General features: G+C 42.1%; 1 protein-coding gene and 1 pseudogene across 5 annotated transcripts in view; both read left to right on the top strand.

Annotated features, from left to right (window-relative positions):
• ABCC2 (ATP binding cassette subfamily C member 2) overlaps window positions 1–22,317 on the top strand; it is a 64,784-nt gene that overhangs the window by 4,903 nt on the left and 37,564 nt on the right. For 3 of the 5 annotated variants that reach the window (XM_077778797.1, XM_077778816.1, XM_077778792.1), the window contains exons 3-9: window positions 12,398–12,523; window positions 15,135–15,269; window positions 15,486–15,593; window positions 16,028–16,083; window positions 17,256–17,490; window positions 19,557–19,720; window positions 20,547–20,724. In XM_077778797.1, coding sequence (XP_077634923.1) covers window positions 12,398–12,523; window positions 15,135–15,269; window positions 15,486–15,593; window positions 16,028–16,083; window positions 17,256–17,490; window positions 19,557–19,720; window positions 20,547–20,724 — 1,002 coding nt within the window. Of the gene's footprint in view, window positions 1–12,397; window positions 12,524–15,134; window positions 15,270–15,485; window positions 15,594–16,027; window positions 16,084–17,255; window positions 17,491–19,556; window positions 19,721–20,546; window positions 20,725–22,317 lie in introns of those variants that run through there. The other 2 variants (XM_077778810.1, XM_077778807.1) reach the window with 2 other exon arrangements.
• On the top strand, window positions 12,860–13,468 carry LOC144245416 (BOS complex subunit TMEM147 pseudogene; annotated as a pseudogene).

Here is a 22,317-nt window from a genome sequence, read left to right as displayed (position 1 = left end):
ACTCCTATTAACTCCTATTATACCCCTGTTAACANCATTAAGGAATCTACTCCTGAAATCATTGTTGCACTATATGCTAACTAGTGAGTAAATCAGTATCCTGTCCTGATTATAGTTACTAACCTTAAAAAACAGCTTTGTTGAAATATAATTCACCAACCATACAATTCATCCATTTAGATGCAATTTTTTAAGTATATTGATATGTGTAACCATCACCACAGTCAATTTTAGAACAGAAAGAACCACCCTATATCCCCATCCTCTTTAGCCCTAAGCAACCACTAACCATTTGCTGTCTCTATAGTTTCCCTATTTTAGACATTTCATATAAATGGAATCTTAAAATAGGATGTGGTCTTCTATGATGGCTTCTTTCACTTAGCACAAGGTTTTCACAGTTCACCCATTTTGTAGCATGTATGAGTGCATCCCCCTTTTTATGACTGAATAGTATTCCATTATACGGGTATATCACATTTTGTCTAGCTTTTATAAATACAAATCTCTATAGAGAAAAAGAAAATCAGTGTATTGGCTTTTTTTTTCCTGTAGCTAATAATTCACTCACCCTTACTCATAGTCTCAGTAGCTCCTTTCACAATTTATACTTTACTTTTTGTCCTTTACCCTGAGAGTGACAAGCACAAATTAGATTCCTCTCAAAAATTTCAAAATAATTGGTCTCTTCTCTGAACAGTCCGAAGTATAATTCTTCACACAGTAAAACTTTACTTCTTCTATGAGGACCTTCTTCTTGGCTCATTCCTCAACTTGATTTTATTTCTCCAGTTCCTCTTCCACCTACTATTTCTCTCTGAGTTTCCTGAACTGTCTACACTTGCCTGAAATAAGTCAGTTTGCTTGACCAGGACGAGAGAGTCTACATGTTTGTTTGTTTAATTTGTTGTGCATTCTTACTGAAAGGACTTGATGTACAGTAGGTAATTGAATGAACTGAATTACAAAATGAATGAATGAATGCATTCATATTCAGACCCAGGGAAATGAAAAAGGAATTTGGTTCTGTAGTTTGTGGAAATGCTGAGGTCAAAGCAAAATGTGCAACAGCAGCAAAAATGGGTGTTCAGTGGGTGTTGACCCACTGAAACATGGAAATCATCTTTAAGTGATTGCAGAATATAGCATAGAAGATTGATGGGCTTGTTCTGAAAAATTTCAGAGAGAGGAATAAGACTAGGTGGGTGTAGGGAAGTGCACTTTGGCTAAATATATTAAAGGACTTTCTAATAATACTAACTTTCTAAAATAGAATAGACTGCTGGGGGCTATACTCCCTGAAAATACTGATACTGAAGTCAGACATCTATCTGCCAGGGAAGTGGTAGAAATAGATACTCTATAATGGATAGAAAATTCAACCAGAGAGCTTGTCATTTGTAAAGCTCAGGGTAAAGGAGGACCTTGCAAAGATGGAAAGATATTAAATATGGCCAGACTGCTCGCTTTCTTTCTTTCTTTCCTTCCTTCCTTCCTTCCTTCCTTCCTTCCTTCCTTCCTTCCTTCCTTTAATGGTAGTGAGATTGTGTCTCTTTAAAGTTTAGTAAAGTCCATGTGTGCTTGAAGCTCCTCCAATAATTCAGAGAAAAGGGACAAAGACTACTAAAGGACATGGTAATCATTAAACAACCATAAATATTCCCTGATCCTACTTAATAAAAGTGTGTGTGTGTGTGTGTTTCTGATTATAAAAATAATGCATGGTTATTGTAGAAGGTTTGAGAGCTCTAGGGAAATAGGAAGAAAATTAAATCCATTGATAATTGTTATCACTCCTATTAACTCCTATTATACCCCTGTTAACATTTTGGTATGTTTCCTGCCACTTTCTTAAAAAACAAAAAACAAAAAACTCAACAAAAAATATAAAATGAAAAGCAGAAGTCTCTTTCTCACCCTCTACCTGCCAGTATCATTCTCTAGAAGCCTTCATTTAAAATTATTTTGATGGTTACCTCCATATCTGCAATTTATGTGTTTATACCTGTATTTCTTGTTTTATCACCTTCAAAAAAGATCTATTTCTGTCCTCTGTGAAAGACAAGGAATTTGGTTGATTGGCCCTACCTTCAGTTTCCTTTTTCTTCTTCTTCCCTTTCTCTCAGTCTTTTCATTTTGTATGATTGTTTTCAGTTTTTCTGTTACCTTCATTCCTAAAAATAATCTACCATCAATTTTAGACACTACATCTTGCTGCTCCTTTTGTGTCAATGAGAGAATTAGCACCCCCAAATTTCTTGGATCTGGAGAACATCCTCAAATAAAATTTTCAGAGAAAGCAACAGTAAATAAAGTCTCAGTCCTTGGTTTCTGACAATGTTTGTCAAAACAAAATTTTTTAAACTCTGAAGATACTGCTATATTTTTCCCCAACATCCTGTGCTACTCAGTTAGAATTCTTCTCATTTCTTGTTGTCCTCTCTAGAAGCTTTTATCCTCTTTATTCTTTATGTTCTGAAATTTCATGAGAGTCTGTTTACATGGCTCTTTTTTCATTCAGTGGGTTCTACACTTCCGATGTAAACACTCTTGCCTTTCTTATCGCTGAGAAATTTTCATACATTACTTCTTTCATTTCCTTTCCTCCAGTTTTGAAATTCCATCTTTTCAGAACTACTTTCAGGTGGATTTTGAGCACTGAATGGATTTTCCTTTTCAACTTCTCTCTCTCTTTTTAAATTTCTTTTTCTTGCTCCACCCAAGTTCTAAGATAGTCCCCAGTTTTTTCCTCCAGTCATCCCAATTTTTTCTTCCAGCCTTTATTTTCATAATTGTGGGTTTGGTTTCTAAGAATTATTCTTAATTTCTGAATATACTTTTTTAAAATGTCTATTTTTGAGAGAGAGAGAGAGAGAAAGAGAGAGCAGGGGCAGGGCAGAGAGAGAGAGAGGGAGACACAGAATCTGAACCAGGCTCCAGGCTCTGATCTGTCAGCACAGAGCCTGACTCGGGGCTTGAACTCACCACCTGCGAGCTGCGAGATCATGATCTGAGCCAACATCAGATGCCCAACCAACTGAGCCACTCAGGCACCCCTACTTTTTTTTTTTAAACATCAACCTATTAATGGATGCAATGTATTGTCAAATCTGTTATAGGGCATTAATTTTTTAATAATTTAAAATTGTCTTCTCTTCACTTAATTTGTTTTATCCCAGAATCAGTTGTTCTGTTTAATTATCTTGGCTATCTTCTTTGCTAGTATTGGCTTTTCTNTGCCCGTTTCTCCACATCCTCACCAGCATCTAGAGTTTTCGGATTTGCTCATTTTAGCCACTCTGACTGGCTAAAGTGAGATGGTATCTCAGTGTGGTTTTAATTTGTATTTCCCTGATGAGGAGGGATGCTGAGCATCGTTTCATGTGTCTGTTGGCCATCTAGATGTCCTCTTTGGAAAAGTGTCTGTTCATATCTTCTGCCCATTTCTTTACTGGGTTGTTTGTTTTTTGGATGTGGACTTTGGTGAGTTCCTTATAGATTTTGGATATTAACCCTTTATCTGATATGTCATTTGCAACTATCTTTTCCCATTCCGTTGGTTGCCTATTAGTTTTGTGGGTTGTTTCCTTTGCTGTGCATTTTCTCAACTTTCTTAGTGTTCTTTGTTGCAATTATAAGTGAGGGACTAAATTAATGAATATATGTGACTGGAGTAGGTCCCTCTGCCATTATGTAAGTCAGCTTTCCCAGCTGTCCCCTTCTGGAGGGCAGGACTGCCTCTGAGCTCTGGGCCAGCTGGACAACTGTGTGGACCTACTGGCTTCTCCCAAGAGCAGTAGACTGTGCTGTAGTTCCCTACCCCCACTGCTTGGTGAATGAAGACTGTTTTACTCTGTGGCACTAAGACACACATTATTATTTCCTACCCTTCCCCAGGAAAAGCAGTCCATTTCTTTTTTCTTTTCTTTTTAATGTTTATTCATTTTGAGAGAGAGAGAGAGAGAGAAAGAGAGAGAGAGAACACCGGCGCATGAGCTGGTGAGAGGCAGAGAGAGAGGGAGACACAGAATCTGAAGCTGGCTCCAGTCTCCAAGCTGTCAGCACAGAGCCAGAAGTGGGGCTCGCACTCATAAGCCATGAGGTCATGATCTGAGCCTAAGTCCCATACTTAACCGACTGAGCCACCCAGGCGCCCCACCACCCTTTTTTTTTTTCATTTTTGTTTTTAAGCATTCTGTTTCTTTAGAGAGTACATCTGTTTTAGCCTGCTTACGAGTAGTGGTGGCATGTGGGAAAATAGGTTCTACTTACATAAATGGGTTAGAAAAAAGTTTAGGGCAGAAAGCTGCCACCATGTGGCGAGAGCACCCAAGGTTAGCTAGAGAGATGTTGTAATGGGGTCAACAGTAACTTGTTATATCACCTGCAGGAAGTTACTTTCCATCCAACACCAATATACTATTGTACTTTGATCACAAACACCACTTGCCCCCTACCCCCGACCCTTTGCTTCTTACACACACAAGTTAACGATTACTGTCTGATTGTTTTCTCCACTTTCACGTGTGTAAGATCTTATTTTCTTCACGTTCACCACATGGGTAATATCTCGTGCTTTCTTCGTGTTCAGTACATAGCTAATATATTGTGAGCTCAATAAATACAGAGACGAATCCCCTGTTCAGGACTCTTGTCTCCTCCCCCATATTAGCCTCTCTCATATTCAGTTCTGCATCTGCTCTCTTGCTGGACAAGAGAGAACTCCAGACTCATAGCCTGTGACAGTGACAAATACAGTTGTCAGTGGATTTGTGATGATAGGTTGCAAGTAGGAGAAAGAAGGACATGCGTGGCATAACAGTACCAGTTCTGTATGCAGAGCTTCAGTTAAGACTCTATTTCTGTCCTTTTCCCCAGTCTTAGTCTTGGCTGGGGCTGACTACAGAGAACAGATTTATATCAGTGGGAGACTCACCTATGAGTCACACCTGTTAGCTTAAAAAATAAGGAATTTATTATCTTGCAGAACGGGAATACGAGAGATAGTGCAACTCCAGGATTTATTATTTTAGAGACTCAATAACCTCAGCAGATGGCTGATTATTTTCATCTTTTTTCTGATCGCCTCAGCCTATCGAACCAATCGTCAAGCTAGCAGGTGATTACAGGATGGCTGCAGCACCTCTGGGTATCACAGCCTCCAGTCAGTGTCCAGAGGCAGATAAAGAGATCATATGTCCTTGTGTATCACTTAAAATAATTAGCTTTATTGATATATAGTCAACATACCATAAAACACACCCGTTTAAAGTGTACACTTCAGTGGCTTTTAGTAGACTCACAAAATTGTGTGACCATCTCTGCTGTCTAGTTCCAGAATCGCTTCATCACTCCAAGAGATCCAGTACATATTAAGCAGTAACAATCCATTCCCTTCCCCTTCCTCCTCTCTCCCCTAATCTCCTCTCCCCAGCTACTAATCAACTTTCTGTCTCTGAGTTGCCTAATCAGAACACTTCATAGACACGGAATTATACAGTTTGTAGCCTTTAGCGCCTGACCTATTTAACTTACAAAATGTTTTCAAGATTTATACATGCTATAGCATGAGTCAGTAATTCACTCCTTTTTTATTATTATTATTGTAGTAAAATACACAGAACATGAAGTTGACCATTTCAACCAACTTAAAGTGTAAGATGCAGTAGCATTAAATATATTCACACTGTTGTACAACTATCATTGCTCTTCAGTTCCAGAACTTTCCATCACCCTAAGTGGAAACTTTGTACCCATTAAACAGTCACCCCACTCTGTCCTCCTTCCCTTATTCCCTGGAAACCACGAATATACTTTCTGTCTCTATTTATGCCCAGTCTGGACATTTCCTATATAAATGCAGTCACACAGTGTGCAACCTTTTTGTCTGGCTTCTTTCATTTAGCATTGTTTTCAAGGCTCATCCATGTTATAGCACCTATCAGTATTCCATTCCTTTAGCCAAATGATACACCATTGGATAGATCTCCTCTATTGTATTTATTTGGGGGTGGACATAGGTCTTCAATTTTCTTAAGTATATACCTAAGAGTAGAATTGCTAAGTCATATGATAGCCCTTATTCTGAGGAAATGACAAACTGTTTTCCAAAGTGGCTGCATCCTTTAACATTCCTGCCAGCAATGGATGAGGGTTCTAATACTCATCCTCACCAATACTTGTTCATCTTTTCAGTTATAGATATCCGAGTAGATGTGAAGTGGTATCTTCCTGTGGTTTTGATTTGAAATTCCCTAATGATTAATGATGTTGAGCATCTTTTCATATGCTTTTTGGCCATTTGTATACCTTCTTAGGGAAAAATTTTTCTTTAAATCCTTTGCCTATTTTTTAATTGGGTTATTTATGTTTTTTTATTGTTGAGTTGTAAAGAGTTCTTTATATATTCCGGATCTATATATTACTTTGATCAGTGAGGAAAAAAACTTCCCCAGAGTCCCCACAAACTAGTCCGCACAAGCTGTTCCTCAGTTCTCTTTGGCCAGAATTGTGTCACGTGCTCATGGCCAGAGCAATTACAGGCCAGGAGAATGGGACCATCGCAATTGGCTTTAATTCATCTCATAGGGTTGGAAATGGGTCCAGCTTCCAACAGAGCACATGGCTGAGCTGAGTAGGGTAGATATTTTACAAAAGAGGGGAGGGGTTCTGTTAGAAAAGAAGAGAATGGCTTTGAGTAGGCAATTTACCAGTCAGGCCAAAATGGGAAACAGGTGGCTGAGGGGAAAAAGGATCATGTGAGAAGGTTGTATCTCTAAGGGGATCTGGAGCTTAGCAGCCACCTGTTACCACTCTAGGCCTGAAGGGCCAAGAATAGAGGATGAATCCAGGACAGAGAGAAGATAACACACCAACCAGTAATGTCTGCTTCAGGCTCCTCTTTCACTGCTGCCTTTCCTTGTGTGGTTTTCTCTGCCCCTTTTTCTGTCACTATTGACATGCTTGCTTTTTGTCTTCTAGAACTTTTCTGGTCTACTGAGATTACCCTTCTCAATTCATATTCTCAGTGCTGTTATGAATTTATTATGTGGTAATAAATATACTAAATCTGGTATCTTGAACTGGGAACTCCTGTCATATATATATATATATATACACACATATATGTGTGTATATATGTATACATTTAAAACAATACATATTTATTTTTTTCACATTCTGGAGGATAAAGTCTGAAATCAAGGTGCTGATAATGTTGGTTCCTTCTGAAAGCTCTGAGGAAGAATCTATCCCCTGCCTCTCCCCTAACTTCTGGTGGCTGCCAGAAATCCCTGGCAGTCTGACTTGTAGCTGCCTGATTCCATTCTCTGCCTGTGTCTTCCATGCCTATGTGTCTTCTCCCATTCTTTTGTAAGACTGACACTTGTCATTGGACTTAGAGCCTACTCTAATTCAGGTTGATCTCATCTCAAGATCTCAAACTTGATTACATCTTATGCATATTTTTAAAACGTAATTAAACTCATTGCATATGCAATTTTATAATCTATGCTTTTTGCTTAAGATAATATAAAAAGAATTTCCCATTGTTACTAACGTTATTCTTAATTTTGATGACTACTGTAGGAATGCTGACAACACTGACTCCATCTTCAGTCCTTCATCCTGGGCGCTCTGGTGCACAGGTGGCACCATTTAGATAACTACCCTGTGACTTTATTAGCGTGCTCCTCCCTCCATAAGAGCTGGGGATTAAGGTCCAGGTAGTTGCGGAGAATGGGGAGGGAGGTGGTGGAGGAGAGCTGCATAGTGCCCTGCGTCATTGGCTGGTGCCCGCCCGCTAATCCCTATCAGTAAGCTATTACCCCAAATGAAATTTTGTGGAAATGGTATAGAGTGGCTTTGTTCTTTGGTATTAAAGTGACTTTTCAGACTGGAGGATGCAGTACTGACCCTCCTCCACCCCCTGACAATTGGCATGGTTTGCAGGATACCGGAAACAATGCAAGTGTGGGTAAGGGGGCTGTGCCAGGGGAAAGCCTGTCGTCCTGGGGCCGGGGGTGGGGAGCTCCAGGTTGGCTAACTACCTCCACACGGGGAGCCTTGGGCAGGTTTTTTGAGCATTTTGGATCAGTATGTGAGTATGGGGCTGTCCTGTAAACACTCCAGGGATTGTTAGATACCCTATTTGCAATGGTGAGGAAAGAAAATGGAGATGAGACTGTGAAAGAGATATTTTGGGGGTAGCTTCGCGGTTAATCTGTCCCTAGTAATATGCCACGGACTGGGAATTAGGAGTAAGGAGAGAACTGGAACAGACCAGAGAAGTGTTGGCTTTGAAAAAAGATGAATAAGCTGTGCTCTCCTCTAATGCAGACATGTCCGCAAGAATTCAGTGTTAGGAGGAAGGGTTAGAAATCAGATGGCAAAGATGTGTGGGCACAGACCACTGTGCACCAAAGTGAGAACTGCTCTATCTCAAGAGACTTGTACCTCCAAAGCATGGGATCCCTGGGGTGATGACTCCTCTGGTGAGGAGGACGTTATCATGGAGAAGGGAAAGGATTTACAGGCAAGTCCTCAGAGTCAAATTAAGACCTAGGCTACTCTTCAGCCTGGGGATGATGGAGAAATTCCCACTAGTCAGAAAGTGGCTATGAGGGAATATTCTGCAAATGAATCAGTGGAGCTAATGATCTGCTTTAAGCACAAGTGGGTATGTTATGACTGTGGGTTATTGGGGGACATGGACTTCAATATCGGCCCCTATGATTAATCAACCCAGTGCTAGAGTAGCTGCTATGGTGGCTGGCTTAAGTGAAGTGAAGCTAGAAGAATATGTCATAAGGGAAATCAGGTATAGTTATTTGTAGAAGTTCAATAAGAATCTTTTTTCCAGGGCACCTGGGTGACTCAGTCAGTTAAACATCCAACTCTTTTTTTTTTTTTTTAATATTTTTATTTATTTCTAGGAGAGAGAGAGAGACAGCGTGAGCAGGGGAGGGTCAGAGAGAGAGGGAGACACAGACTCTGAAATAGGCTCCAGGCTCTGAGCTGGCAGTCAGCACAGAGCCCGACGCGGGGCTCAAACCCACAAACCGCGAGATCATGACCTAAGTGAAAGTCGGACGCCCAACCGACTAAGCCACCCAGGCGCCCCTAAACATCCAACTCTTGGTTTCAGTTCATGTTGTGATCTCTTAGTTTGTGGTATTGAGCCCTGAGTGGGGCTCTGAGCTGAGAGCCCAGAGCCCACTTGGGATTTTTCCTTCCTTCCTTCCTTCCTTCCCTCCTTCCTTCCTTCCTTCCAAAAAAAAAAAAAATCTATTTTCCTTGTAACATGGCACCATTGGAAACAGTTGTATTACCAAGGCCTTGACTGAAATGTCCTATTTGAGAGAGACCTGCATAGACTCCAATGACCAGATAGCTTTAAGGAACTAAGGTTGACCTTATGGATCCAGTGAATGCCTGTTAGGGAAAAAACTGGGCTGGTACCTTGCTTAAAGGGTTCCTGGGAGCCTTACCAGGTAAGTAAGCAAGGTCATTTCCTGGCAGGTTCACGATATGTTGGGGGCCTCAAGAAGAGGAAGTAACCCAAATCTACAGGCATTGCAGTGGAGTCTAATAGCAAGCACGTGGCTTGGCTCAGCCTTGAAAGGCTGTTAAAGGCTCAACCTGAAATTCCTTATGAAAAGTTCCAGCAAACCAGATTTAAAAGAACTTAAATGGCCAGCCACTATTCTTGCAGCATTTATGTAAATAGGCCAAGTTTGTTAAAACTGGACTTGTTCTATAAACTACTTAGTCTTAATTTGGCTGCCTTTGACTGTGATTTTGGAGAGGAAAGAAAATGTTTCAGTAACAAACTTTTATGGGTAATAGATTATAGTTCTGATTAATTGTCAGAATATTTATTGTTTTTTGTTTATTAAATATTTATTGTTTACCTATAAAACTAGCCTGGATCCTGAATTCTTCTGGATTCCTTGTGTATCTGGCTAATTATCTATCTGATTATTTACACACTATGGGCCTGACTTTGAAAGCCCACCTGCAGAACCACCTCCTGAAATAAGACCACTCCCTGTTTAACTCAACTGACTAATTGACCTTGTTATGAAATGTAGAATAAGAGGCTAAGTGCAGAGTCTGACGTGGAGCTCGAACCCATGAACCGTGAGATCATGACCGGAGCCAAAATCAAGTCAGATGCTTAACGACTGAGCCATCCAGACACCCCAAAATCTGTTTGCTTTTCAGTACCTACTAACAGTGCTGTTACTTGGATGTCCCATAACTTATGTGCCCCATGTGATAGAAATCTATGTGGTTTTTAACCTGTCATAAGCGGTGCTGCAGTAAATAGTACAGTGGGTGTGTCCGTAGCATAAATTCCTAGAAGTGAAATTACTGAATGAAGAGTATATGGATGGGCTCAAAATTTTCATATATGGTCAAAATTAACCTCCATAGAGGTCCTTCCTCTGTCTCACCAACTTTTTGATATTTGCTGATCAGTTAAGTGAAAAATTGCATATTGTTATAATTTGAAATTGCACTAATTATCAGTAAGGTTAAACACCAGTTCTTGTGCTTAAAAGCCACGTGTGGTATTTTTTTCTTTAAATTTTCCATTCTCTACTCTTTGCGCTGGATTTTTGTTTTTGTTTTAAATTGCTTTGTAGGAGTTCTTTATGACATAAATTGTCTTTTTTGATATGGATTGCTCAGTATATTTCTAATCAATTTCTAAGAGTTTAATATACATAAGCCTGTGGCAAGGTTTGTTCTTTTCCCTTGGCCTGAGGAGCTGGTTAGTATTCTCTTCACCTGACCTCAAGTCATTCTTGGCTTGGGGCTTAACTCCACCTTGCTCTATTTTACTTCTAATTTACCTAAAGGTAAATATAACTTCCTGCTTCCAAAGCTGTCCTGTTTTTCTAGAAAAAAGTCCACAGCCTCATGTGAGGAAAGCACAATGTAGAGTATTATGTACTTGAGAAAAACATTTTCTTTATCAACATGTCTTTGATTTTATGCCTTGCTAAATAACAACACTGGTCCCATCACAGATGGATTCATCGCCCTCTTTGTCTGGTTTTCATTACAAGCAACCCAATATATCTGCCTGCACTATTCTGGATGAATGTGTAACATGGGAATGAGTAGTAGGGATAGATGGATAGCAGTTGGAAGGGATGCGAATAGAGGAGGGTACTAAAGATCCTCATTTTGAGAGCTAAGATTCTGGTGGACTTCCTCAGTAGAAGTATTAATTTTTCATTCTGATGGGTGGAGGTGATTCTTTAGAACAATACAATGTGTATGATGTCTTATGAACTCACAGGACAAATATCGATTGCCTTGAAGTCCTCCTCGGGTGACATAGTCACAATGGTTTGCAATATTAACTTCAAAGGTTCTATGGGGAAGAAGTGGGAAATAATAACCAAGGAAAGGGAATATGACCAAGGAAAGTAGAAATCCCAGTTTGGGTAGCGGATGCCCTTTTCAAATCTATTTTTATTAGTGACCTATTATATAACAAATTACTCAAACTTCGGCATTAGAAACCCGTTTCTTCTCTCAACATTTTCTGCGGGCCAGGGATTTGGGAGCAGCTTACCTGGGTTCTGCTTTAGGGTCTCTTATGAGGTTGCAGCTGACATGCTAGAAGACACTAAGGCCATCCGAAGGTCTGAGTGGGACTAGAGCATCTAATTCTAAGATGACTCACTCACATGGCTGTTGCCAAAAGGTCTCCGTCACTTACCAAGTGGATCTCTTTACAGAGCTACTTGAATGTCCTCATGATGGTATTGGTAGCTTTCCATGAAGTGAGTGATCTGAGAAAGAGAACAAGGAAGCCATACTGTTTATTACCTTCTAGCATATTCTGTTCTTTAGAAGTGAGTCACTAAGCTCACAGTCAAGAAAAGGGGTACCAAGATTTACTTTTTGAAGGAAGAATATCAATTTATGAACATAGTTTGAAACCACCATACTCCACATTCCTCAAAACCATATCCTAGCGAACATTGAACTTCATTTCATTACTTAACTACATATATTCGTTGATGACAGAAGTATTTCTTGGGGCGCCTGGGTGGCTTAGTCGGTTAAGCGTCCGACTTTCGCTTAGGTCATGATCTCGCGGTTAGTGGGTTCAAGCCCCGCGTCGGGCTCTGTGCTGACTGCCAGCTCGGAGCCTGGAGCCTATTTCAGAGTCTGTGTCTCTCTCTCTCTCTGACCCTCCCCTGCTTACGCTGCTTCTCTCTCTCTGTCCTAGAAATAAATAAAAATATTTAAAAAAAAAAAAAAGTATTTCTTATATGTTCTCTGAATCACTGCATACCATTTTTATTATCTTCATCAGGAACCATTCTATTCTAAAGAATTATCTCTTCTTAACAGTGGTCTTTTTCCTTCTCAGGTGCTTGTTGGGTTCCTTCTTATTCTAGCAGCCATAGAGCTGGTCCTTGTACTCACAGAAGACTCTGGACAAGCTACGGTCCCTGCCATTAGATACACCAATCCAAGCCTTTACCTGGGCACATGGGTAAGGCCTATCCCCACTCCTACCTTGTTTATCCTCTCCCTATTATAGTCCTCTAGTTGATATGCACTCTTCTGGAATAAAGCTAAGTCCAGTTTCATCTGCCTTTTTTGAGGGGCCTATGATGAGGCAAAGCTTGGTTGTAATGGAGTTGAATCAAACTTTAGCTTTTCATATTCTTTTGAACACTAACTTCTAGATCCTCTTCCCTAGTGTAAATACTAGCTCTGTTGACAAGGGTACATATCTCATGCCCTCCTATCCTTCCATCTAATAATTTATACAAGAGTGGGTGTCAGTCTGGCCGAGGTAGAGACCTGCTCTCTGGTAGTCAGCACCATGACCCTGTTCCACTTCTGGAATGGCTTTGCCCTCAACTACTTCCTCTACTTCATCACCTCCAAGTGCAGTGGCCTGAGTACAATGCCTCCTGGAAACGCGTGCAGGCCAGGGTCACCCACCTCTTCATGCAGCTGTGCAAGATGCTGTTCCTGGCCCTTTTTTTTTTCCCTCACCCAGGAAGGGGGCATGTATGAGTTCATGAAGGCCAGCATGGATGTGGCAGACTTGATAGGCCTAAACCTTGTCATGTCCCAGAATGCAGGCAAGGGGGAGTACAGGTCATGGTTGCTTTCCTGGGCTGGGCCACTGCCACACTCGTTATGTCCCACAGCATCCCCCTCTGAGTTGGAGCCCAGGGCACTGAGTTTGACTGGAAGTACATTCCAGAAGAGCATGGACTCCAACATCAGTCTGGTCCATTCAACCGACGCATCTGCTCAGGTCTAAATGATTGCACGCTACAACCAGTACCACACTTTTCCACCAACACTACTCCTACTGGTGTTCCTTAGTGCTAGGAGATCTTTGTGCATATGTGTCCTGGACAGCCCTGCTGGCCCTCCGCACCCTGGCCTGTATGTCCCTGTTGTCAACATGCACCCCTAGGCTTGGTGTCCCAGACATTCACATGCCCTTTCCCTGCCTCCAGGTTTCAGTGAAATAAACAGTATTTGGAAAGTTAAAAAAAATTTATACTAGAAACCCAGGTTTCTTGATGTAAAAGAATTCTCTACTGTAAATGTTCTTTAATTTTTTTAGTGGTTTTTTTTTTTTGAGAGAGAGGGAGAAAGTGAGTGTGTGAGTGGGGAAGGGACAGAGAGAGAGAGGGAGGGACACAGAATCCAAAGCAGGCTGCAGGCTCTGGGCTGTCAGCACAGAGTCTGACATGGGGCCCAAACTCATACTTTGAGATCATGACCTGAGCCAAAGTCCTACACTTAACCACCTGAGCCACCTAGGCGCCCCTGTAAATGTTATTCTTAAATTGACTAATACTATTACCAATGGATCATTGAGTCTAGGCTTGTCTGTATAACCTTGATAACAGAAATGGCTATCTCTCCTACAGGCTGTTTTTGGGGAGGCCTGTGCAGTGTTTAAACAACAAATGAATTAGTTGCCACCGTTTTTTAAAAGAGGAAGATGCCACATAACTCTGTGGATTTCTAACTTCCTTGAAAACCAGAATGCATGGCACCAATGGGCTTGTATCCCCATAGGGCAATGGTCAGCTGGCCTGAGCGGCAGTCATCCCTGTTAGATTAGGTGTCTGCTCAGCCTAGTCTTCCGCCTTCACTTCACTCAAGAGCATACGTGGCCTGGCCCTTGTGGGCATTAGTGTTTGCTACTGTTGTTATAAAACAAGAAGGGTGTAGGTACGGTGTGCTGGAGACTGCTCACAGAGCTATGTGTGTCTCTTCTCAATGCTGTTTAGTGACTGTGTGTTGGGGCTTTACATCCACCACTACGGTAATAATCTCAATGCCACAGAAATTAGCAAATGCTGCTAAGTATGGCTCATGGCTCAGCAAAGTGTCTAGGAAACAAACATTTAATTATACATAAGTGAGCTGTTACAAGGCAAGTTGGGTTTTTTGTAATTGCTTAGTTTGATATTATTAGAAAATCCGAGGAGTGCCTGAATGGCTCCATCAGTTAGGCATCCAACTTCAGCTCAGGTCCTGATCTCCCTGTTCGTGGGTTCGAGCCACTCCGTTGGGCTCTGTGCTGACAGTTCGAGCCTGCCTCAGAGTCTGTCTCTCCCTCTCTCTCTGTCCTTCTTCTACTTGTACTGTCTGTCTCTCAAAAAAAAAAAAAAAAAAAAAAGTTAAAAAAAGAAAAAATAGTAAAAAGAAAATCCTACAGGCAGCTTGTACTCCTCCAGCAGAATCTGCCTCCCCAGGTGAGCTTCTGTAGTGCCTGACATTAACTTCCTTGGGTCTTGAAGACTTTTCTGGCTCCCACAGTAACTGCATTAAATGCAGTAGATGACCCTCTGTGTTTTTGGCTAACTCCCCACCCAAGTGCATTAAACAGATGTAGGAGTGGGGAAGGGGGTCCCAGGGAGAGCCCTGAGGCTGATGCCCTGAAAGGGAAAGATGGGTGGGATCAGGAAGGAAGTCTACAATTCGGCATTGTGCGTTTTCTGGTTGGCCAGATTAGTTATGTCTCCTCCTTTGACCCACTGCATGCTTGTTCTCTGGCCTGTTTCTTCCTCTTATTCTCGGTTAGTGACCGTATTTTTCAGAACTTGATGTGAACCTCTCTCTAGCTCCTGGTTTTGCTGCTCCAACACAGCAGGCGATGGTGTATGCAGAAGGACTCGTGGTTCCTGTCTGTATTCTGGATTCTCTCAGTGGTCTGTGGCGTCTTCCAATTTCAGACTCTGATCCGGATGCTCTTAAATGTAAGGAGGAAAGAGGGTGACACGAGGAGGTAGTGGTGAGCACCTTCTAAGAGTACATGGCATACAGTCAGTTGAACTCTGGGATAGAATTGGGGAGTTTCATGATAGGCTTTAATCATGAGTGTTGACATATATGGGACATTTAGACTTAATTTGGAAAAAGGCTCATTTTCTCTTTTTTTTGTTTGTTTTTTTGTGTTTTTTTTCCCTGCATAGGGCAACAATTCCAATCTGGCTTACTCCTGCCTGTTCTTCATCTGCTATGCACTGCACGTCCTGATCCTGATCCTTTCAGCATTTTCAGAAAAAGATGACTCCTCAAATGTGAGACATTAAATCTTCCTACCTCATGTAGTGTTTAGTTGGATCGTATCTTGACACATGTAACTTATAGATGCGTAGGTCTCCTGGAGGACCCACAATCCCACAATATGGCAGTGTGGACACTTTATGATTTCAGGAAACATTGACTAGCATGTGGAAATACTCTTCTGAGAGTGGAAATAATTTGACATTGACCCACCAGTCTTCAGCATAGACAATTCACTCCTATATCTATGCTGGAAAATCTGATTTTTACTGGTGACTTCAGGGTCTCCAGATAAATCTATGTTGTCCAGTCTACTTCAGTAGTATGTCTACTTTTTAGCATAACATTAGGTCTAGAAAAATTAGTTTCTGATTTAGAGTCTCAGAGTTCCTGTTTCAAATTGAATTACTTTTTGATTTGTGTGTGTGTGTGTGTGTGTGTCTTGCAGAATCCATCATTGACGGCCTCATTTCTGAGTAGCATTACCTTTAGTTGGTATGACAGGTAGGAAACGCCCAGAGTGTGGGCTCTCTATATCCCTACCCCTTCATTCTTCTGAAAGCGATGGAAATCTTAGTTTTAAAAATGCTTCCTGAGACCTCTATTTCTCCTCTTAGAGTCCAAGAATGTTAATATAATCTGTTTATTTCAGAGGATGTGGAGGAGAGGGTGGAGGGGGATTTGCTCTTGGTGCTCTTGGTGGTCTTCCACAAGGAAGACTAATGACCTTAGGAAAAAGAGGCAGAAGGACAAGAAAAGGAATATTTAGGTGAGGGCAATGTGGCACGATTTGGAGGGTAAGGGATGAAAGGGCTGGGCTACCAAAGATCTTGAGCATTCTTGGCAGGCTGGCGATGTCTATGAATCTCTTCTCAAATCATGTTTTAAGTGAATAATGTAAAATGTATAGGGTTACAAAGGAAACCAAATATATTGAAATATAATCACTTAAATATTAAAACACAAATTCGTGATGTAGTAACACAAAAGCTCCTTCAAGAATGCATTCAATGACAAGATCTAGTGATAGACCTACTCGTGATCACAACTTCAAAGTTGTGATGATGTAAATGAGCCATGAAAACACTGTGATGTCCCTTGGTGTCCAAGGCACAGGCAGTCCTTTTCACAACTGTTTGGTAGCCTACATTCATGTCCTAAGGAAAGGCTAAAATTCAGTTGGAAGCTAATAAAGATAAAGATATAACTTATTTTGTATCCACGTCCTCCAATACCAGGTTGATGGGCCCTGATCTAGGGAGACCATATAGAGGAGGCCTCCAGGGATGCTCAGCTCCTTTAGGGCATCATGAAAGCCCCTCAGGGAGATGCCAGAGTGGCAGAGAGGCAGCCAGTGTTTGAGGAGGAAGGATGGGGAGGAGGTGATGCTCTTTGGCTTTTAATTCGGTAGTACCACCCCTCTTTCCTTCTTCCTCATCTTATTCCATGTTCCATCACCTCTCCTGTCTGTTTTTTTTCTGCCCTCCCCACTCCTCTGCCACGTTTAAAGGGCCAGGAGATGGAGCAGTGGGCCTCTTCCCATCCTCTGTCTCTCCTTCTCTGAACGGGGGATGGGGGGTGGAGGGGTGGGGCGGGGGGTTGATAGAAGCAGCAAGAGCACCCCACCCCCTAACTCTGCCTGTAAGGTCTCAGCCTGGGGGTCACTCTGGTTCCAGCACTGTTCTGAAAGGCTACAAGCAACCTCTGACACTCGAAGATGTCTGGGATATTGATGAAAAGATTAAAACGAAGACCCTGATCAGCAAGTTTGAAAAACACATGGCAGGAGAGCTGCAGAAGGCCAGGAAGGCGGTCCAGAGACGACAGCGGGCGAGAGCGCAGGGGGAGTCCAGAGACAGGCTGCCTGGCTTGAACAAGAATCAGAGTCAAAGCCGAGATATCCTTGTCCTGGTAACGTTCCCATGAGTTCTGTGTGAGTGTGCTCTATGTCTCAGCAGAAGGACATCAGTGGCCTAGTGATTCTGTCCTTACATTTTGATAGCACTTTATACATTGCAGTGCATCTTCTATTATCTGTAGTACTCCTAACACTATAGTGATGGATACCTTTGGATATAATGTGCTATTCCTTCTCCTTTTGGGTAGGTTTGAAATTTTCTATATTTTCTTTAAAAATAGAAAAAAAAATCTTAGTATTACTAGAATTTGCACCTTGGTGGCTTTTAGCATTAGTGGATAATTTATTCATTTATTTATTCACTTAACAGTATATATCATGTACCCAAGTATCCAGTGACTGAGACTATTCTGGGCACTGGGCATAAGGAGTGGCCTGATAGAGTCACCTTTAGAGAGCTGGAAAATAAATAATAAACGAATACATATTACTCTTTGGGAGTAATAAACGCTATTAAGAAAATACCTTGGGGTGCCTGGGTGACTCAGTGGGGGGAGCATCCAACCCTTGACTTTGGCTGAGGTCATGATCCCAGGGTTGTGGGATCAAGTCCCACATTGAGCTCCATGCGGAGTGTGGAGCCTTCTTAATATTCTCTCTTCTCTGCCCTTCTCTCCTGCTCCCATGCTCTCTCTAAAAACAAACAAACAAAAAACCTGTGAATGTATTTGGTGTGAAGTGACGTTAGGGTCCTAGGAGAGCCCTCTCAGAGGAGCTGACGCTTGCGCAGAGACCCAAAGTCTGAGAAGTGTCCACCAGAGAGAAGTGTAATCCAGTCCAAGGGAACAGGAGTGTGAGGCTGAAAGAAACACATTTGGTTTGTTCAGAGAGGGGAAAGAGGGCCTGGGGCATGGAGGGAGAGGCTGAGCAGGTGGTAAGATGAGCTCAGGGAAGTGGACAGGGACTGAGCTGTGTAGACCTTTGTGGACCATGGTTAGGAATATGTAGGACTCTGGATGGGGTTTTTTGTTTTTGTTTTACAAAGACAGAAAGCCAGTGGAAGGCTTTGAGCAGAGAAGTAATGTGACCAGATTTATACTTCTGAAAGTCCATCTGGGCTGCTTCTGGGAGAATGGATGGTTGTGGGGGAAGAGTGGAAGCTGGGGGACAGGCTGGGACAGTTGCCCAGGGGAAAAAGACTGATCAGATGAGATCTCAGTGACAAAATTACTAAAGGATGTCACTGGTAGAAAAACCTGAAAACCGAGGCTGAGAAACTGGAATTTGGGGCCTGATGGGACCCTGGAGAATATAATGAAGAGACCAAATCCTAGGAAAAGGAAGAGGCTGGTGAGTGCGTTATAATGCCCCTTGTATTAGATTCCCGGGGCTGCCCTAACAAAACCACAAACTTAACACAATCTTTTTTGTCACATGTAGAAAGCCAGAAGTCTAAAGTCAAAGTGTCAGCAGGGCCATGTTTCTTCCAAAACCTGTAAAGGAGAACCTTCCTTGCTGCTTTTACCTTCCCGCTTTGCTGTCCCTTGGCTTGTGGATGCATCGCCTCAATCTCTGCCTCTGTCATCACAGGACCATCTCCTCTGTGTCTGAGTCTCTTCTCTTATGAAGACATCAGTCATATTGAAGTAGGGCCCATCCCCTCTCGACTTCACCTTCACTTGATTACATCTGCAAAGGCCCTGTTCCCAAATAAAGACACATGCTGAGGTACATAATTCAACCCACAACAACCACAAGTGAGAAAAAACTAAAAAGGCTTCTGAAAGTAAAAAATATATATATTATCATGTCAACACCCTTCACTCTCAGGATTACCCTGCAGGCTGCCACTTGGAGTCTATTCTTTGTTTTTATGTGGTATTCTCAGCTTAGTTGTCTGGTTCTCTCACCCAAAATAGATTACAAGTATCAGTTAGGATGGGGAAAGGGGAACCAGTGATGGTGGCTGAAAGGGTGGGTGGTGACCAGGTAGCAAGAAGACCAAAGTCTGTACGAAGGTGACAGGACTCAGGGGCTTAACACGCTGGAGCTGTGCGATACAAGACCGAGTTTTACACTGCATAGCTCTGTGAGCCCTGTTGTTTGGTTTTATACCTAGGAAGAAGTTAAAAAGAAAAAGAAGAAGTCTGGGACCACAAAAAACTATCCCAAGGCCTGGTTGGTCAAGACTCTCTTCAAAACTTTCTACGTCATATTCTTGAAGGCCTTTGTACTGAAGTTGGTGCATGACCTCTTCATGTTTCTGAATCCTCAGCTGCTGAAGTGAGTCCTGGGCCTTGCTAATGCTTTAAAGACCTCCTCTGCCTTTTGCATGCCCCTTGGATATGCACGCAGGGCTTCTATTAAATTCCCCCCCCTTTTTTTTTTTAAATGCTCATGATCGTCTCCTACCTTGCAGTGCTATGTTCATGAAAAGCACAAGGCTGTTTTCAAAATCTAAAATGCTAAGTCTCTTGGCCTTCCTCTTGTCTACATCCCTCTCCTCCTAGAAAACTAGATACTAGTTCAGGGCTCTTGTAAACAGAACTGACATGAGAGGAGCCATGCCCAAAAGGTGGGCAGCAAATCCAAGAGAGCCTCATACACAGTGTCTGTAACCTCCTCTCTCTGGCCACCGCCTTCAGTGGGAGGGAGGGTGAGGTTAATCATGACAAGACTTCAGTCTGCTGGAATCTATGGGATGAGCTTTCCTCGGGGCAAGTTCTAACTCACATTGGATATGCGTCTTAATTACTTTGCGGGCTTGCATTGTCCAAGAACGAATCCATTTATCCCACATGACTGTTTTTTTTACCAGGGGCTGGGGAAAGAACAGGCCAAAACATAGCAGTGGCAGCTCTAAGGAGAGTTTCTCATTAACCCTGTTCACAGCCTTGGCTCATCAACTCTAACCTGTTGCTGCTATTCCTCCAAGCATAAGCGAGAGCATTGGCATAACTGTGGCATTCAGGTCTTCCAAAGGCATTGGACCATGCTGGTCACTTTTGTTAACTGCAGGGCAAGGGTAGGGTAGCTGGCTGTGGCTGAGCAATGTGACTGGTCCTTGGAGACCTGATGAGCATCACTCACTTGGTTTTTGTTTTGGCAGATTGATAATCTCCTTCGCAAATAACCGAGACACCTATGTGTGGACTGGATATCTCTATTCAGTCCTCTTCTTTGTTGTGGCCCTCATCCAGTCTCTCTGCCTTCAGAATTACTTTCTACTGTGCTTCATCCTGGGGGTAAATGTGCGGTCAACCATCATGGCTTCCGTATATAAGAAGGTAAGTGGATTGTGTCAGACCTCACCGCAGAAAATCCCCTCAGTAGGTGTGAGCACTTACCCCAAGATTGAGAAAAATCTGATGGAAATGATAGCTGACCATAACGCTTGGTTCTGACTAACCAGATAGTCTCCTTTACTTGTTCCTTTGAAAATTGTGAAAAGCAGATTCACAGACAAAGGGTGTGTGTGTTCTGGGGACACAGGGACACACACTCCAGAGAGGAGCTGGCAAGCTATCCTCTGCCCAGGATCCGCCTTTCACCCTTGAAGGCTTGCTTGCCTGTCCTTCTCTTCCTGACTCTCCTGACAAAGTGAGAACACCTTGGAAAAGAATGTAAGATCAGGGCAGCACATGTACTAAATTCGGAAAGAATGTAAGATCAGAAAAGAAGTTGGCCAAAGGCAAACTCTTAAAACCACCAACACTTAAACTGGACATTACATGAAGCTGAGTTCATAGACTTGGTGCAACCATCTCAAATTACACTGTTGCCATAGACTAGAATGTTCTGTGGGCCAGGGCTCCATCTCCCCAGACCCACTTTTGCTTGAGACGGCTTTTTCTACCCTTTAGCATCTGACCAACCCTTCTCTGCCTGACTCTTTTTTTTTCATTTTGTAAATACAGTCACTCTGGTTACTGAGTTGTGCAGACTTGGGAACATTTCCATTTCCTTATGATTTTGCTAATCTTTCTAACATGTTGCTTTTAACATTTCGCTTTGTCAGGACAACCATATTTTCTTTGTGTCCTAGATACCAAGGTGAAATCTCATTTTGTCCCTGAAAATAGAATCAATACTATTTCAATAAAAAATAAATAAAAACAAATAAATAGAATAGTTACAGTTAGTGACTACAAGCCTGAAGAGAAAACTCATACATAAGGAGATAGGACTTTTTATAGAACAGAACATTAAACATCAATTGCCTTTTCTTCCTCTCCTTCTTGTACCACTAGAGAGTTCCATCATAGTGATCTCTCTGTTATAGTTGTTGTTTTTCTCCTTTGCATTTGTTTCTTAAAACCCATGTATCATTGTCTTCCCCTAGCAGATGTTGACTCCTCAAGAGGCCCAGACAGGTGGGGCACCTGGGTGGCTCATTTGGTTAAGCATGCACCATCAGCTCAGGTCATGAACTCATGGTCCGTGGGTTCGAGCCCCACATTGGGTTATGTGCTGACAGCTCAAGCCTGGAGCCTGCTTCAGATTCTGTGTCTCCCCCTCTCTCTGCTCCTTTCCCTGCTCGTGCTCTGTCTCTGTCTCTCAAAAATAAGTAAACATTTAAAAAAGAGAGACTGACTGACCCCCAGACAGGTAGTCCAAATGTCTTTAGCCCAAAAGTCTGGTCAAGTCTTTTGAAATCCTGAATACCCTGGCACTGGAATTTGTATTCCCCCAATTTTTAATCCCCTTATTTCTTCTGGAGATACTGGATTTCTGCTTGTTTGCAGAATATGGGGTCACTAACTAAGCTGTCTCAGCCATTTCTATGAATGTACACTTCTACAATTGTAGTGATTCATTCCCACTATTTTTGATTCTTTTTTTTTTTTAATTTTACATTTATTTATTATTAAGAGACCGAG

This window comes from Crocuta crocuta, unplaced genomic scaffold (assembly GCF_008692635.1).
Source record: "Crocuta crocuta isolate KB4526 unplaced genomic scaffold, BGI_CrCroc_1.0 scaffold170, whole genome shotgun sequence".
Lineage (NCBI taxonomy): Eukaryota > Metazoa > Chordata > Mammalia > Carnivora > Hyaenidae > Crocuta > Crocuta crocuta.
The sequence above is the reverse complement of the archived record's forward strand: the minus strand, read 5'-3'. Positions and strand labels throughout refer to the sequence as shown.